Source organism: Arachis hypogaea, chromosome 2 (assembly GCF_003086295.3).
Source record: "Arachis hypogaea cultivar Tifrunner chromosome 2, arahy.Tifrunner.gnm2.J5K5, whole genome shotgun sequence".
NCBI lineage: Eukaryota > Viridiplantae > Streptophyta > Magnoliopsida > Fabales > Fabaceae > Arachis > Arachis hypogaea.
The window spans coordinates 66468066-66487860 of record NC_092037.1 but is presented as its reverse complement, the minus strand read 5'-3'; the positions used below and the strand labels follow the sequence as shown (position 1 = coordinate 66487860).

Here is a 19795-nt window from a genome sequence, read left to right as displayed (position 1 = left end):
TTTTATATATATATATATATATATATATATATATATATATTTAACAACTATATTTCGTATATACAAAAAATTAACCATTAAATTAGTTATCGTATAAAATACATATTAAAATATAAAATATATATTAAAAATAAATTAAATATTATATATATTTATATACAAATATATAATAACTGGATTAATAGTTAATTTGTCATGTACACATAATATTTTATATTTTGAATTACTCAATTAGAGGTTAGGGTTTATTTGTGAGTTGAATTAATGAGGGAAAAAGAAAAAAAAGTTATAGTGTTAACTTTTGAATTTTTACACTATAAGTCCTTTTATTTTTATCTAATTTGAAATTTCAACTGGCCATAAACAACATTTTAATTTTTAATTAGATAGTAGTTGAAAATAGGTTTTTAGTAGATAAATGGAGACAACATGCAAAATTAAAGATAAGAGTATACTATTGTTACTTTAGTATTTTGTTTAAATATATATTCTACCGTCTCTTTATATTTATGTTAGAGAGAAACTTGTAAACATTTTAAAAAGTCTTGTTACATGAAGTCAGATTCATACTAATAGAATTTGAGTGTGTTGATATAGTTTTATACGGAGAAACAGAAATGTTTTATTTTGTTAGGCCTCATTTTTTTGTACATATTGAACATGCTTAATATTGAATGACCTAAAATTATAGAATTTATTATATTTCAGCAAAAATCATGAAAAATATGAGAGCAGCCGATCTTGACTATGAAACAAGAGAGCACGTAGAAAGGAATAAACTGTTACGATTTTTGTGAAAGAGAATAAGGCTTTGATTATTATGATCAACTTCTTATAGTAGAAGATATATTTCATAATAAGACAAAAAGATTGAAGACAAAAATTAACAGAAGCGTGGGGTATTAGTGTTGAATAGGATCATCCATGTGGTCTTGAATGGCAGTATTCATAGACCACGATTTTAATCTATCATTGCCATTGAAAATCATTTTCTTGTGCAACCACGATTATAGTAGTTAATTAGGTTTTTTTTTTTCTTTTTTTCTTCCCTTTTCATTTTAAAGATTATAGTTCACAACCCTTATAGTAAATCTGACAAAAATGTCATAAGAAAAATTCTGACAATAAAATGCGACAGATTTGCTCTTGTTTTTGGTAGTGAATGTCGGACTACTTTACTTCTGTATGAGTGTGCTTTATTTTATTATTACTTTTTTTTCTATGGAAAACATTTTGAAAGAGACAAAACAAAATTGATTATTAATCTATGAAATTCAACTGATAATGGTTTGTTGTTGATAGTGCAATCAAACTTCATATTTATTTCATTTGCTTTTTCCTTAAAAATTTAAAGCGTTTAGTTTTATATTTGTTCATTATTCACATTATTTAAACAGTTGCTTAGTCAATCAATTTAATCCACCTACTCCTTTTGTTTGTCGTTTTTGTTTGCTTTTAAAACTTTGTTATTCTAATTATTTTGTAAGTAATTTTGATCTTGACACTTAGATTTATAAATGACCAATCGCTTGAGAATATTAATTAATGGATGTAATAAACTAATCCTTCCCCAAATTGTACTCTGAAATTAAGATTCTCAATTTTTTTATTGTAAAGAAAAATCATTTTAAATAAAATAACACAAGAACTACTCTTCCAACGATATCCCAAGGGATTAGGATCAAGATTTATCTCTTTTCAAAAATTTAAATTAATAAAAAGAGATAATATAAATATTTATATTTTTAATTTTTTTTAAATAAATATTTTTTTTGGATTTATTTATTTTTAAATATATTTTATTTTTTATTTGTTTTATGCTATTTTTTTTTTGAGATCTCAAGAATTGAATTTTAGATTTTTTTTTTTTTAACAAAAAATTTTAATTTTATGTTATAATACTACTATATATTTTTAAAAGATTAAAATAATAGAAGAAAAAGACAATATAAATATATATATTTTTAATAGGATTTAATGCTTAAATGTGTAACTTTGTGTATATGATGTTTCGTTTATAAGAGCATGACAAATGTTTTATATATATAGTTGATGCTCTTTTTATGTTTACTTTTCTATTTGTCATATTCACTACTTGATAATATAATGGGTTAAGTACTAAAATCGTTTCTAAGTTAAGGGGTAAAAATCAAATTCGTCTCCGACCTTTTTTTGTTATTAAAATCATTCCGAACGTTCATATTCACTTTAAAATCGTCCTCAAGTGCGTTTAAAAAATTTTAATTCCAAGTTTGCCCCTAAGCCCTTTAACGCTTAGTGTTTTACTCCCGCGAAACCAATTCATTATCTGAGTAACGTTACACAAAGGAACACTGATTCTTCACCTTCAATGATGTCCTAACAGAGTGAGTGCTGGCCTGAGGAGTAGCGTCACTGCGTTTGCATTGCGTGGGAAAGAGTGGAAGAGGAGCTCGTTGTCGTGACAGTCATCTCGAATCAGGTGTGTGTGCAGCATTTGTTTTGATTTTTTGGAGCTTGAACTTAATAATGTGTGAAGGGTATTTGGTGGCTAACGAATGGGAGTTGGGTGTGATTTTCGTTTGTAGGTTTTAGGTGATGGGAACCTTTAACCTGACTGTCTACTATAGTGGTAGATTTGGGTATGACAATGGTACATTGGAGTATATAGAGGGTGAAAGGACTGTGATCGAATATGTTGATATGGATTGCTGGTCTCTTTTTGAGGCATATGCTGATGTGGGACAGTTTGGGTACACAAAGAAAAAGATTTCAGCTGGTATAAGGACCCAAGTTCTGAATGGTTAGAGAATGATTTGAAGTTATTTGAGGGAGACAGAGATGCCATTGAGATGTGTAAAATAACAGGGAAGAGGGGTCATGTCGATCTGTACGTGGTCCATAAGGTTGAGGTTGATGAAGACTTTCCTGAAGTAGGGTTTCTTAATGTTGGAGGCCCAGGTGAACAGGTTCAGGAGGCAGAGAGGGCCAATGATGAAGAGGTACATAATCAGAATCAGTTGGTCATTTATCAGGGTGATGGGGGTCAGGAGGTGAAAAGGGCCAATGCAGAAACGGTTAAAGAGGGAGATAAATTGAACAAGGATGAAGTGGATAAATTGAATAGTGATGAGGATAGTGATGATGAGGATTTCATTCCATCTGATGGTGAGGTTGACAGTGCAGATGATGTGATATTTACAAATAGTGAAGAGGAGTACGATGATGAGAGCGGATTTGATTAAGTAAGAGGTGGGACGGATGGTGATCGGGTTGAAAAAGGAAAAGGGGTTGCAGGAGGTGATTTCAGTGATGAGGAAGGGTTCAATAGTGATGAAGTTGATGTGGATTATGAAGTGGGTGGTGGTTTAAAGAAAGAGGACAGCGAGGATGATGATGAGAATGAAGCAATTAGATATCCGATCCATAAAGATATGAAAGATATGACAAGGTACAAATGGGAAGTTGGCACTGTGTTTGCTTCAAGGGAGGAATTCAAGGACACTGTTATAGCTTATGCAGTGCATACAAGAAGGGGACTGAGGTATGCGAAAATTGACTTGGTTAGGGTGAGGGCTGTTTGTCAAGAGGATTGTCCGTTTTGGTTATACGCTGCAAAAATGAGTGAGGAGGAGACTTGGCAGCTTAGGTCAATGAACCTTAAGCATACTTGTGGCCAGTCACATAGGGTAGGGGTACTGCATGCTGGTTGGCTGAGTAAAGCATTTAGAAAGAAAGTGGAAGGTAACCCAAAGGTGAAGATAAATGACATGGTCAACAAGGCACAAAGGAAATAGAATTTGACAGTGACAACATCAATGGCAGCTAGGTCTAGACAAGCTGCATTGGATGAATCCAGAGGTGCTCAAACTGTGGTAAATTTGGACACAAGAGGGGAGGATGCAAGAGGCCATCCCTGGATGTAAGTGTATGTATATCATCAAATGCATGTAGGTTAGGGTGACAGTTTCATTTTTTCATCAAGTGCATTCTTTAATGTTTTTCAGGCCCAACAACCAAGGCAAGCTGCTAGCAAGAGGACCAGAGGAGGAAGGAAACCTTCATATATCAGACCCAAAACCAGTTCTAAGGCTTCATCCCAGCCTGAGAAGCAATCTGCAAGTGGGGGTTTGAGGAGGTCCACTAGGTCTAGAGCATCATCTCAGCCCCAACCAGCCACCACCTCTTCTCAGCCCAACTCAACCAATTCCAGGTCCAAGCCCACATCATCCTCAACTAGGCCCAAGAGTCCACCAGAAGGTACTCTCCACCCAAGGCCCAATAGAAAGCCCACCAGAAGCCTTACACAACAACTACCAGCACCAAAGGAAAAGGGTGCAGCCAGCTCCAGCTAACCAGCCAGGCCTATCTCCTTCAGTCACAGAATTCCACTTCATGTTTCTCCTAGAAAGCTAAGGCTCATGGCTAAACTTCCACCAAGACTTTGGGGAAAACTTTAGAATGTTCTGAGAATTTGTCTTTTGTGCTGTAATTAATGTACTGTTGCTTGAATTGACACAATGTTTGTGACATTTTTTTTGGTTTTTTGATAACTAGACAACATGGCTTATGATTAATCTTTCTTAGTGAGCAACAGAGTTGCAGTAGGTTTTTTGAATGTCCTAGACTATATTTTGTTTAGTCTCCATGTAATGGAATTGATGGTGACTCAAGTATCCACCGTTTGGTGTTATTTTCCTATGCTTATTATTGAATTACACTAGACTGTGTTCTGCCTAATGTTATTCTGGTTCTGTTTAACGAATTTTCACCTTTGAGTTGATTTTCTACAAAGTTGATTAACAGAACTCTTCAGTCACAATTTCCATGCTAACAGATAATTTTTTCATTCCAATTAATTGTCAGATTATAAGGAGATCATTTCACTCACAAAATTAATCACCAAAACCCTAAACCAAACCCAGATGTTCAACAATACTCAATACATCTCAATTTACATAACTCAGATCCAATCAAACAAATGCAAACTGAACACTAAATTCTCCCCTAATTTCATCAACCATACTTCAATGGCAGCACACACGCTACCCCCTCCCTCTGATTGAACCAAATCTGCGACCAGAAACAAAACAACACAACCCATCCAAAAATCCCTAACACTGTAGCAACCTTTAGCTTCCACTCAATGTCCCTCACTTTTGCTTTCAGGGTCGTAACTTTCCTCTTCATCCTTGCAACATGAGGATCCTCACTCTCTGCTTCTGGGTCTGCTCATCGGAAGAAACCACACTCCTCCTGGATCTGCAGCAACCCACCAGAATCAGAGCCCAGGACAAACAATACCTTGCCATCACGCACCTACAGAAACTTAAAACCCTAACCTCATAGTAGACACACCCCCAAAATCGTCGCCCAGGGTTGTTCTTCATTCCCAAAATTCTAAGCACGGGTCTCTCTCCATGTCCACACACAAGCTCTCTCTTCTGCGCAGACGACCGACTCCGACACGACCGTGAGCTTTCGGCGGCCATGACTCCACTCACCTTCGAAAGTCCTTCCTCCTTCTCTGCTTCGTTGGTTAGGGATGACTGCTCAAATTTAATCCCAACCCTCCCCAAATCAGAACTTTATATAAATAAATAAATAAATAAACAAATAAATTAACTTTATTTATTAAAACCTCCAACAGACACTAACGGCTAAAGGGAAAAAGTGTCCAAAAATTTTGTTTTGAGGGGGGAAGGACGATTTTAAAGTGAATCTGAGCGTTCGGGATGATTTTAATAACAAAAAAGGTCAGAGATGAATTTGATTTTCACCCCTTACCTTAGGGATGATTTCAGTACTTAACCCTAATATAATCATCTTGAAGAATGAATTTGATTGAATGATAATTAATTAGGCTATTGATGAGAGAGAGGTACAGTAGTTAACTTTTCAATTTTGATGAAAGGGTAACTATGAAAAATTTAAAAATTATTTTCGAAACAACAGAGAGATAACTATAATATTTAAAAACTAGGAACCGATAATTGTAATATTAAAAGAATTTGAGTGATGAATTATGTAATTTGCCGTTTATTCGGTTTTTGGTCAAGTTTGTTTAATTATTATTGTTATTGTTATTTTATACAGTTTTTATTCACTAATAAAAATCTATTAGTATTTTTAAGCAAATGTATACAACTATAAATAAGTTATAACAAATGTACATAAAAAATCAAACAAAAAAACTAATAATACTATCAAATAAAGTAAATCAAAATCCTAAATTTTACAATTCTAATAGTCATTATCGTGATCATTTTTTTATTTGTCTTGGCTCTTATGCAAAGAACGAGAAGCTCCTTCCAACAGTGTCATTGCCACGAATGGATATCTGCTCATACTACATCATCATCTATTATCGCATCTGCTAAATCTGCTATAGTTTTTATCTGAGCTCTTGCCTTAGGGATTCTATCTCTACATCGCGAGCATCTCTTGCTGTCATGCGTGCAAGGAGCTTGTTATATCTCTCCTTAGCCAGATGCAACTAATGACCTTGGTCTTGAAGGCTCTGACTAAGGCTGTGAACACGCTCTCGCAAATCGACGTCCTCAGGATCGGCAAGACTAGTGGATGAGGGGGACGAATCCTTCGAGATGGAGGTACGGAGGTTGCTGGCGAAGAATGACTCCAACTAATCCATAAACATGATTCTTGTATGTTTCGGATGCGGTCTCACGCCATATGCATCAAGATTGACAACATACAGAAGTAGCGGAGTTGTTGTTGTCCTCCCCACTTTGCTGAAATTGATGGGTTGCGACCTCGAAATTTTGCATGTAAGATTCCTATATATCATATTATATGCAAAAGTTATTAAGACGATAATTAATTGAAAATGAATATATATTATGAAATAAACCACAACGTTTACTCACATAATAATCTATAGGCCGCTAATAAGCAAATCTTTTAATTAAGTGTGAGTACACCTGAAGGTCTTCGCTATCGTTGCCTCATGATCCAACGACTTAAACTGCACACGTTGAAACAATAGATTAAATTAAGTGATAATAAATTTAAAAATCAAAGATAAAATGAACTTGAGATACTAAAACAACTTACATACCAGTAAGACCTTTGTCTTCATGGAGGTTATTAACCTGCCAGTATACGTAGCCGATTTGACTGATGCCCTATTGGTCTTGTTTGTGACTCGGTGATGTCTAAACCCCTTATTAGTCTCTCAATATAAGTAGAAGGCCTTCTTAATGTCCAGGCAGAGCCATTAAGTAAGGTGGTTCGCCTTTCACATACATCCTCAAGCATTTTCTGAAGCTGTCTAGCCATGCAATAGTAAAAAATCTTTTTGATAATGATATCATGAGTCTTCTTTCATATAAATTTCTTCTGCATAAGAAAATATTTAGCACTAGTTAATCAAAATTAAATACATAATTAAACGAAATAGAAGATAGTAACTAACTCAAGTTTGAATATGTAGAGATTTTATGCTCATTTATAAAATCATCACTCTCTGGTCTCAGTAGGGATCTTCTTATAGCTCGACCATAAGTGATCGTACATCAACTTAATGACATTAGTACAATCCTATCTATATACATGTATTGTTATCTGGTGCAAATCTATCAATAGAGAACTTAAAATTAGTAAACACAATTATTTAACAACTTCAAAATAAATTGCATTTTTACCAATTAAAAATAGTACTCATCACAAGGTTAAACCATCAGACTAAATTGTCATTCTAATTCAAAAAATCATTTAACTTAACCAACCTAACAAACTTAATTGATAAAAATATATTAATTTAAACTACAAATTTAATTCACCTAAAATAATCTAATTGCAATACAATGTTAACCCTAATAACTTAAGCTTATTAAATTCATTGGGTGAAACTAATTCAAAAAGTCATTTAACTTAACTAACCTAACGAACCTAATTGATAAAAATATATTAATTTAAACTACAAAACCTAATTCACCTAAAATAATCTAATTACAAAATAAAATTAACCTTAACAACCTAAACTTATTAAATTTACTATTTAAAATTAATTGAAAAAATCATTCAACTTAACTAACCTAACGAACCTAATTGATAAAAATATATTTATTTAAACTACAAAATCTAATTTATCTAAAATAATCTAATTACAAAACAAAGTTAATCCTAACAATCTAAATTGATTAAATTCACTAAGTGAAACTAATTTAAAAAATCATTTAACATAACTAATCTAACACACCTAATTAATAAAAATATATTAATTTAAACTACAAAACCTAATTCACCTAAAATAATCTAATTGCAAACAAAGTTAATCCTAATAACCTAAATTGATTAAATTCATCTACTAATTCAAAAAGTCATTTAACTTAACTAACCTAACAAACCTAATTAATTGATAAAAATATGTTAATTTTAATTACAAAATTTAATTCACCTAAAATAAAACAGAATTAATAAAGTATTAAAATTTGAATCAAATTTGTCAGATTATCTAATGGTTTTTAAATATCAACTTCATATGAAAATAACTGTATGTGAGTTTTCACCTATAATAATATAATAATACAATAAATATAAACAAATTAATAGTATTAAAATTTGAAAATGATAATTATTTTTATTAAAATAAAATAAAAGTACTTATAATAAAAAATAATTAAATTTTATATAATTATTTAATTATACCGGGTTAATCGGTTCGACCAGTGACTCACTAATTGAACCAATGACACAGTGACCCAGTAACCTACACCGGTTCGGTTCTGATGTTTATTAGGCTGATGTGGAGCACAATAATTTGCATGAGTTTAATGCAGGGTAGACTTATAATTACGTTGCCTAAAAGATATTTTTTATGTTTGGGTCTTGTATGTGAATAGTGACAATGGAGTCTCTCCTCACTTCAGCTGCTGGTGTGTGTGGTGTTTGATGAAGAATGAGGCCGAAATAATCTCATTTAAGTGTATTTATATGTTGGGCTTAGCCTAACTTGGGTCCGGTCTAACTGGATAGCATTTTTAACCCGTTTGGCCCACCTTGAGCCAAAACCTTTAGCATTAGTATCCGGTTTTCAATTCTAAAAGTTTTCCTAAATTTTTCCTACTGTTTTTATTATTCTCACACAGTATCAGACAGACTTAAGCCGGTATTGCCGGCTAAAAGTACCGATACGCGTTTTCACGCAATTTTCGTAGAAAATTACATTTTTTCCTCGAACCTATTCTAGGCGATTAAATCATTATTTTATATTATCCAAACGGTCGATTAAAATTACGGTTCTTACAGTTATCAAGCCAACCCGACAAGTCCAGTTGCTAAACCCTAGACTATCCCTAGTCGCGCATCCACAAGAGTCTATGCACAGCTTTTTCACACACACACACACACACACACACACACACATATATCAAATTGCTCAATGGGAGAACCATTCCCGGGAATTTATACGGGCTCGGTCACCCTTACGAGGTAGGGTCAACAGAGTATCGAGTCTCAACCTGGAACACGTGGTGGCAAGCCACGGTACTTTACCCATGAAAACTCGTATCTCAGATAGTTGAGTGCATAAGCCAAAAGCATTTATAATACTTGTAATCATTGCATAATCATTTTCGTTAAAGTCATAACACCATATGCACTCCAAGTATTCACATTTTCATAGATAGTTCATCAATTTCCGACCTGACTTTAACCCCAAGATACCTCCATTTCCTAACTCCATCGTATTACTAGAGTTACTACTATGATTTAGGGCTAAAAGAATGAAAATAGAGGTTTAGAAGTTTGAAATTAGGCTTAAAAACACAAAATTTAATTTCGCTAAAACAGAAGGCCATGCGTACGCGTGGGCGTGAAAAAATCCATGCTATCGTACGCAAGCACCCTGCTCGAGTATGCGAGAATCCCAACCCGAAAGAGTTGGTCGCGTCGCGTGCAGGTGGTTGCGTACGCAACCCCTTAAAAATCAGTGTTCGCATACGCAAACACATTGCTTGCGTATGCAAGCTGCCAAACCCGAAGAACTTGGTCGCGTCGCGTGCAGTGGTCTCGTACACAAGCTGCACAGAATCAGCAAAATGTTGAATGCTGCAGAATTTTCAATTTTGCCCTCCAAATTTTCGACGCGCATAACTTTTTCGTTTTAAAATATTTTTTATTTGTTCTTCAAACGGCGTAAACTTCATGGACCCAATTTTCATATGAAACAAGTTTGAAACCATTTGAGGATCTAGAAGCCAAGTTATGCCTTGCTAAAGTTCAACCAAAAATTGATTTTACACAAAAGACTTCAAACCTCAATTTTCTTTGAAGCCAAACTCATATCCACAATTTTAAAACTGTATTCATCACAATAACATGTCTCAACACACCAACACAACACTACATTCTTCACATCACACCACCTTCAACCATAATTTATATTTACAAAATTTCAATCTAGTTTCCACATTTTACATCAACAATAACATCAACTACTTACTCCATAGATATAATCATATTATCACCTCTTTCACCACCAACTCATCAATTAATATATTATTATCAACATAAACAACAATCATTCAATACATATTCAATTCACATCAATCTTCATCAAAGGTGCTAAGCATTAAATATTTTCATGCATTTCAACATATCCTATGGTCATCTAGACTAAAGTTTCACAGAACATTATATATTAAATACGTAAAACCTAAACCATACCTTGGCTGATTTCTCGTATAACTCGAGACACCACCAAAGGCTCCGAACACAGCCCCAAAGTTCCAAGATCTTCAAAACTATAACACCCAACCTCCACCAAGCGTCAAATGTCTACAAGTCAAGCACCAATTTACATACATACACCTAAAGTCACATTATCACATATATATATACCCAAAATTTAATACCGAACTCATAAAATCAAAGAATTAGTTAGAGTTCTAGAATTTTCACCTTACCCAAGCACCAATGAGGCAAGATTGAATGTTTTCCTCAAGCTGATTGGACCATATAGTAGAAAAGAACCAAAATTTCAACACCCACATACATGATTTTTGAAAATCATGGGAATTGAGAGGATGAGATGAGAGATAAGACTTACCCATGAAATTGTTTCAATAAATTCGTAAAGCTCAATTCAGCGGTCGCGTGGCCGCAAACGGTGTGGCGATCGGAGCTCGGAGTGGGAAGTTGTGGTGGTTTGGATTTGGAACAAGGGTTTGGGAAAGTGTTATGTTCTTCCTCCTTCTCCAAATGGCTTGCAGCGTGAAATGAAAAGAAAGGAGAAAGGGACTGGGTTTTGTTTAAGTGTGGCTGGGATGAGTTGGGTCTTGGGCCCATTTTGGGTCCAGTTCGATCAGTTTGGTCTGTTCGGTCAAATCTTGGACCAAATTTTTTGAAATTAGTGTCAAAATTTTTGTTTTAATTAACTCTATCCTATTTTACTATAAAATTTATATTTTTAATCTCTTTTATTAAAATTTAATTTATTGGTTAATTATTCGCTAATTTTACGGGGTTTAAAGAAAAGACTGGAAAATGTCTTGTAATATTAGTACAATTCACGTAATTTACTGATCAAGATCCTATAACTTTGGCATAATTTCTATAACCAAGTTCTCTTATGAGAATTTTTTTGAATTTCTCAAAAACTCAAACTCCATGCTTGGATCGTGATTTCATAGAGTCTTGTGATCATTCAGTGTCGCCCATGACCATGATGAGTCATAAAAGATCTAGTGTGGTTGGATCGTTGAAAATTTTGAAATTGAAGAGACTATAGTAATATTAATACAATTTGTGTAACCTAGCCTGCTAATTAAGTTTTTGTAACTCTGACATATTTTCTATAACCAGATTCTCTTGTGAAAAAATTTCTTGAAAGTTTTATGACATTAAAATCCATGCTTAAAAGGTAATTTCATGGAATTTTGTGATTATTTTGTATCATCTACAATGAATCACAAGAAATCTAGTATGGTTAGAATGTCAAAAATTATGAAATTGAAGGAGCAGAAAAATATCTTGTAATACTAGCATAATTTTTGTAACTACTTATTTATCAAGATCATATAATTTATGAGAATTTTTTAAAATTTTTTATGAATTTAAAATTCTGACATAAGATGATAATTTTATGAAATTTTATGACCATTTAATATAATTCATGATAGGTGAATTCTATGGTGTAGAAAGGAAGATTCTTCTATACTTGTATGTTTGTGTTGTTAAAAGGGTAGTGTGACAAGTATTTAGAAAAAGAGTAGTTGAAGAGACAAGATTTAACATGTTGCAGGTAAAATGTAGTGCACTTTGTTTTATGCAGCATGTGAATGATGTATTGATTAAATAGGCTAAGAGCAACTCCAACGCTGAGTGCCCGTGTTACTTTTTCTGACACATTTGAGTCTCTAATCGTTGGAGAGAAGCTCAAGTTGGTCCCTGCACAGTTTTCTATAGATCCAAGTCTCTTTAAATGGGGACTTACTATAGCCAATAATAACTTGCCATTTGGCAAGTTATTATTTAAATATATAATTATACAAAATTTTAATTAATTATATTAAATAATTAAATAATAATTAATTTAGTAATAATTATAATAATTAATTATATTAAATAATTATATTTTTATTTAATTAATGATTTATATTAATTATTTAAATAATAATTAAATCGTAATTAATTTATTAATAATTATAATAATTAATTAGATTAAATAATTAAATTTTTATTTAATTATTAATTTATATTAATTATTTATGTCATAATTAATATTGAATATTATTTATATTATTATATTAAATTAGCCGTTGTAAAATTAGCTATTACAAAATTAGTCGTTGGAAACTAGCCGTTACTATATAACCGTTATTATTAATAAATTAATATTTTGTTACTCTATATATACCACTTAGATACACTTCTATTCTCACACTCTCTACTACTCTTCTTCTTCTTCCAAGTTTACGAAATCAAAGTTCTGCTAATATTATTTTTTGTTCGAAAAAATGGATCCAAACTAACTCAACTCTTTCTTCAATTATTTACAAAACTTTTCTCAAATTCCAAATACCCAACAGTCTCAAACCTCAAACTCTCAAGTTCCAAATCAAAACTTCACACTACCAAATACATTTCAAAATCTAAATTCACAAAATCTTTCTAATTTCAATTTTCAAACTCTTTATAATAATCAATTTTCTATATTCCAACCGTAAAAACAAAATTTACAAACACCACATTTTCCATTTTCATCCATATTTAACCCTTCTATCGGAAATGTTACTCCAAATTTCTTACCGTTTCCAACTCAATTCAGTGTATCAAGACATAACTCATCTGGTGTTGGTGGCTCTTCTAACTCATCCTCTCAGACTCCTATACAATCTAGTCCAAATTCGCAATATTCAAATTTTTTCAAGTCTTGTAGATTAGATGCTATCGACCTCAATGATGATGAAATTGAATATCGGAGGCAAGATAGTGTTCAACACTGGCATTGGAAAGAGGATGAGATGCTGATCAGTGCATGGTTAAATGTTTCAACTGACACTATAGTTAGTACCGATCAAAAGGGAGAAACATTTTGGAGTTGAATTCTTAGCTACTGTGTAGAATTTTGCTCCGACATGACAAGGGGAGTAGTTGCATGTAAGAAACGATGGTATAAGATCAACAAGGATGTTGCACAATTTGCTGGTTGCTATGATCAAGCTAGTCAAAATATAATGAGTAGTTCAAACGCTGATGATATAAAGGAGTTGGCCTATAAACTTTATTCCACAAATTATGGTAAAAAATTCACTTTTGAGAGGCATTGGAACATGCTTCAGTTGGAGCAAAAATGGAGAATCAAGGTTAGTGCAACTGGAGCATACTCATCCTTATCAAACCCAGAAATACCGTTGGCTGACGAACCCGGTGTTGACTCTCCCGTTCGCCCACAAGGATCAAAGAAGAGCAAGCAAAAAGGTAAGGAAGAAGCACAAATGTCTAAAGATTTTAGCAAAAGGAAATCATCGGTTGTTAAAAAATTATCTCTCATCACTACAAAAAAATACCCATTCAGCCACACTTTTTTTAAGCTACATTTGAAAAGCGTAGCCTATTCTATGAATAGAATAGGCTACGCTTTTAATATCAATAGGTTCACTTTTCGTATCAAAGGGGACACTTTTAGAGAGTAGCCTATTTATTAAATTTTGAGTGCATTTTAAAAGTGATGCCTAATGTGTCTAGAGCAAAAAATTTGACACTTAGTAAATTTTTTCCTTCCTCTTAACTTTTTCCCGGTGTAAAGCACACACACTCTGTAAGCTCACACTTAGTGAAAATTTTCATTCCCTCCAAAGCTCAGAAGTCACCCTTTCGGTAGAGAAGAAAACCCTCCAAGTCCAAAACACGAAGAAAACCATGCCTCCTGCACCGCGCAAAGATCGTGAAGCCTCACCGTCGCGAAGATCATCGCACCCCAGTCTCTACTCACCACGCAGCGCCACACCGTCGTGAAGATCGTAAAGCTCACACCATCGTGAACCCTCCTGCACTGATCGTCGCGCACCGCCCATACCATCGTCGATCTCTGCGCTTCTCGTCGTCCTCTCTGTGCTTACGTCGTTGATTAGGTAAGTATTAATTTCCATTTGATTCTGAAATTTGAGGGGTTTAGGGTTCCGATTTTAGAAAACTATTGAGATCGATGTACCGAGTTATAAATTTCTCTTCTTTCTCTGAAGACTGTACCGAGTTGATATGAAGCCCTAGCTTGGCAAGTCCATCTATGCAGAAATTCCCCTCTCTCCCAGTCTCTGGTTAAGAGGCCGCGAGATTCATCAATAAGAAGTCTATTGGGCTCAAGCTCTCTATCCGTCGAGTTGCTGATGCCTGAGGGGCTACTACGCTCACCGACACTTGCATCACCACCTGAGCTTCGCTTCTGTTTCGGCTCTACGACCTCGCAAGGCGCTACTGTAGTGCTCTTTAGGCCTGCCGCTTTCTCAATCGCTTGGTAATCAGAAACACAACAATTATGCTCTTCTTTATTTCTTGTATTTCAATTAGAATGTTGAAATCTGAGAGTGACCAAGTTAATGCATGAGCCAGATACGCTATTTTGTTGCTGAAATCGTATTTGGGTCCGGTGACATTTTAAGTTGATTCCATGGAATACCCAATTCTGCATACGAAATTATTGTCTTGCTGTTTAAAGTTCCAATCTTTATGGATTAATTGAAATGAGTTTTTGGTGTTGTTGCTATGTTAATTTTCATTTTTGCTTTATCCTAGCTCATTGTTAGTTTGGGAAATTGGTTCTGAGTTTGGAAATTTGAGCTTTGTGCTATAAAAATACTAGATTTGAAGCCTTAGAATCGCCTAAATTCCATGTAAGTTAGGTTTTGTGTGTGACCCATTGGTCAATGGAGTAAAATTGATGATCTATTTAATCCTAAATTTGTGTTGTGGGTTGGCTACTTGATTGTACATTGTGAGATATATTGAAGCTTTGCAAGTAACTGCTTGAATGTGCTTTGTTGTAAAGGGTTTTTGAATTGATGACATGGTATTCGTGATTGAAATCAAATAAGCCTTTAGTAGATTATCTTGTTACTAGAAATTGTTGATTTTTTGTGCCCCTCACCAGTGCAAAAATAAATGGATTAAAGTAATTTATCTTATACTTTCCTGCATTTATTGTGTATCTTGGTCCGAGTTTCAACTAGTCCACCTGCTATTCCACTGTTGTGATGGCTTATAATAGGTTATATACTTATATATTTTATATTTATGGTCTGTGAGTGATTCAACACATCAAGAAAAAAAATTATCTAAACTTTTATAAAGCTTATTACTTACATGTCTAATCAATTAAGATTTGATTAATTTACAATAGTACAACAGAAGAGATAAGACATTATACTGTTTACCCCAAAATATAGTTAGAATTTTATAATTTCTTTTCTTTTTATATATACATAAAATAAGAAGAACCGACGGCATTACTCAATATTTAATTTTCTTGGATCATATTTAATTTCTCTCACTCGCAATACCGAACAAATTTAAATCGGTACAGTTGTTTTCAACGCTGGTATGTGCTTTTCTCCAATTAGTTATACTTTTGCGCTCAATATGAGTATGTTCTTAATGGGACACTCCATCATCACTTGCATAGTAACGTGAGTTTCACTTGATTTTTTCTTAGACAAAGTTGACGACCTCATTGATTTCTCCTCTTCTGTGATTTGGTTGTCATATGTGAAATGTTGCAGGAAGTGGAATGCTAGTGTTAACTTGGGACAAGAGGTGCAAGATCGCTATTGGTGCTGCAAAGGGCTTGGCATATCTGCATGAGGTATGTATGTATATCTTTGTATTTTGTTATTTAATTATAGATTCTTATAGTTAACGCTGAAGCTATTAGTTTACATCATGTGTAGAAAATCTTAGCGCGCGGTTTTAGTTTTTTAGTTCTTTTTGGGGATAATTTTTGCACAACTTTAGCATGAAATTGAAACAGAATTCTGGACTAAAGTAACATACAATTGATATGAAAAGTTTTGCCTTAGCTTAGCTATTTCAGAATTAGTAATAAATTGTTGTAGTCTTGGCTAAGAAATTTTTAATTAGTGATTGTTATTCAAGCTACTTTTAGTTTGATTTATTGAATGATGATGATGCTAAAAATTCTGTTTGTTAGAGTGCAGAATTTTTTGAAAGGCTAAAAGCCAAGTTTCATGATTGAATTAATTGATGATACATGCTAATGATTACTTGAGATGATGTTGGACTATTTGTTATATATGATGCAGTAAATTGATGATAATATATGTGAATTTTTTGAGTGATTTGTGGCTGGATTGTTGTGTTGAGTAATGCAGAAATTATTGATTTCATATGAGTATGCTTAAATGTGAAAACTGACCAAAAATAGTGATTTATTAATCCTGAGCACTTGGAGCTAATTTAATCTTTTCAACAAGTCACAATAAGTAAAAGAAAGTTAGAATGCAAGGTTAGAGTGAATGCAAAGCTAGGAATCAATTTTTGACCTCTCAAAACCCAAGGTTACATGTTACAGAATTATGCAGTTTCGGACAGCACTTTGTGAATAAAATTGGGAGCAATCTAGCCACTCAAAATGGGTGAAATTATTTTTCTATAAAATTTTGATATGTCTAGATTGTTCCTCTAAAATTTCAAAATTTTTAGATGTGTGGTTTGGGAGATATGATTTTTAGAAAATAGTCATTTTTTGTAGAAATATTGCTGTTCGAATTCTGGAACAGCAATTTCAAAACCACATATCTCAATACTTTGAAACTCTTTGGAGGTGAAACCAAAAAGGGGTAAAATATTAGGATGTCTTGTATTTTATGTCCAAATTTCAGTACAATTTGAGTTTTGTAGAAAAAGTTGTGCTTTCTGGAAGCAGGGCTGTTCACTGTTGTGACAGCATCCTTTCCTTAAAACAAAACCATATTTCAAGAGGCATAACTTTTTCTAGAGAAGTGAAATTCTCTTAGACTTGAACTAGGTGAAAGATGGGTAATTCTAGTTCAACCACACCAAAATTGAGGAGAATCCAACAAAAGATGGATTTTATATAATTTTTCTAAATTGGTTACTGCTTGTTGTTTTTTTGAAGTGTACCAAACAAGTACTTAGTAATTTTTGTTTCCTTTCACCAAATCACATACTACCATACACTCTAGGGTATGCACACAGCCCTCTTCTCTCAGCAGTCAGCAGCACAAGATGTAGCCATGCACCCTCGGTCCCCTTCACGGCTCACGAACGGTGTCACTAGCTTTCCTCTCTCAGCCCTCTCTCTGCCTCTCACCATCTGCCATCACTACCCTTTCCCTCTCAACCCTCTCTTTGTCTCTCACCATCTGCCTCTTTTTGTAGCTGTGAATCTATTAAGTTTTTTCTGAGTGTCTGATTTTGTTTCCTCTTATTAGTCTACATATTGCTCGAGTTTGTATGAACACTGCATAGCTACTCGGCACACAATGCATATTTATTCTCAAGTCTTGGAGAAGCTTGCCCCACACATTCAACAGGTTTGTTTAGTATAGCCTTGTGATTTAAAGCCTCAGGCACTTTATTGTTATTTTCTCTGTTCTTATATTTTCCTGCTTGTTTGAAATTAGGTCAGCATGAAAAGTAATAGAAAGGGAGTTTTGATTGATGGGGTACCTCTACCATTTGAAGCTGGTGAGACTGATTTTGGTAAACTAGGAACAAATAACATAGATAGAGATATTTTGCTATAATTTGTATTTGAATGTTAGTTTGTGTTTTTTTAACACTAATGTGTAGTTTTAATTGATTATTATGGTTGATGAGGACAAAAATTCATAAAAAAATTTCATGAAAGGGTTACAACTATGTTAACTAGATATTTACGTGGTAGCACCAGATTGGATTTTAATGTAAAAGTGTTTTATGTTGAAGGATGCATAGAATTTAAACTCTATTTTTTAGTTACAATCTTGTAGTCTAACCACAATTTATAATTGATTCGCTTCGTGCAGGTGAGGTAGGGAGGAATCATAATGATTCTATTGTTGATTTTATCAGAGGAAACATGAATTCAGAGGAAGCTGCACAAATTCCCAGAAGAACTACAAGGTCTTTAACTTCATCTTTTGCACAAAATTTTACTTCATCTTTAGTTAAATTTTGTTTATTTTCTATTTCTTTTTGGTCTTTTGTTTCATCCTATATTATTATTACTTAACTGGTTTCAATTTCGTTCCTTGGGTTTGAGTTTCTTCTCCAAAATTCCTAGTTAAATCATGGATAAGAGCATGTTAGCTAGTTTGGAATCACTTCTAGAAGCTGATCAGCAAAGAATGGCATCCATGATGGAATAGGTTTAAATTTGTGACAGGTACCTCCTTTTCACTCTATATGTTAACTAATTCCATGTGTTTTGATTTGAGCTTCATGTTCCTAAAATTCTAAGTTAGGTCAGCACAAATAGTTTCAGATCTTTGTGGTGCTTGTTGTTCTAAAGCCATAGTCAAGTTCTCTATTAAACCAATGTAATCACTTTTGAATGTTGCATCTGGACGTTAAGGGAACAACATTTTTAATTACTTAGAATGGTTGAAGAATTAAAAAAAGAAACAAAGACAACTAAAGTAATTCCAAGATTCATTTTCTCACATGGTGAAGCATTTTTATTAATCATCTGTATTTGAAGTTGTTCTGCAGAGAATTATATCTCTGATAAGCTTCTTATATAACTTTTGTTTGTGTAGATTCAAGCTGCATTTTGAGCAGACGAAATCAGAAAAACTCCTCTAACACCACAAGATGAGATGAGAGCAGGAATGAACAACTTCCACGATAAATGAAGAACATAGGGATAAATAAGCGGGTAATCAGAGAGTGACTCCTGAAGTGATAAGAGATGTTTCTTTACTAGCTAGAATGATGGCTGCTAATTTGTATTATTCCCAGATAAAAGATCTTATGTTTGAAGTAATTTATTTTTAGAGAAATACATTTTATTTTAGAGAAATAATTTATTATTCCCAAATAGAAGATTTTATGGCTACTAATTTATTATGGCAACCTAAATCTTGTTTAAGGATAATTTTTATTATTTAAAGAATAATTACATAGTATTATTATGTATTTACTTTTATTTTATAATGTTTCACTAATTTAATTAAAAATATAGGATTATATATATAATTATATTATTAAATATTAGGTTTTAGAAAAAAATTATTAATATATATATATATATATATATATACAGAAAAAAAATAACGAGAGACCTAAGGCTATACTTATATACAGTATCTATACTATACAAAAAAAACAAAGG

General features: G+C 33.2%; 1 protein-coding gene across 3 annotated transcripts; it reads left to right on the top strand.

Annotated features, from left to right (window-relative positions):
• Window positions 1-14172: 14172 nt before the first annotated feature.
• Window positions 14173-19589, top strand: LOC112746676 (uncharacterized). Of its 3 annotated transcripts, none has more exons than XM_025794963.3 (8): window positions 14173-14576; window positions 14688-14959; window positions 16221-16303; window positions 17913-18014; window positions 18105-18168; window positions 18489-18585; window positions 18746-18847; window positions 19221-19589. In XM_025794963.3, exons 3-7 carry the CDS (start codon window positions 16229-16231, stop codon window positions 18747-18749), a joined length of 342 nt encoding a protein of 113 aa, XP_025650748.1. In that variant the 5' UTR covers window positions 14173-14576; window positions 14688-14959; window positions 16221-16228; the 3' UTR covers window positions 18750-18847; window positions 19221-19589. The 3 variants fall into 3 exon arrangements, 2 of the variants coding, with proteins under 2 accessions (XP_025650748.1, XP_072074484.1); XR_011872971.1 differs by having other exon boundaries at window positions 14243-14576; window positions 17664-18014; XM_072218383.1 differs by having other exon boundaries at window positions 18489-18847.
• The last annotated feature ends 206 nt before the right edge of the window (window positions 19590-19795 follow it).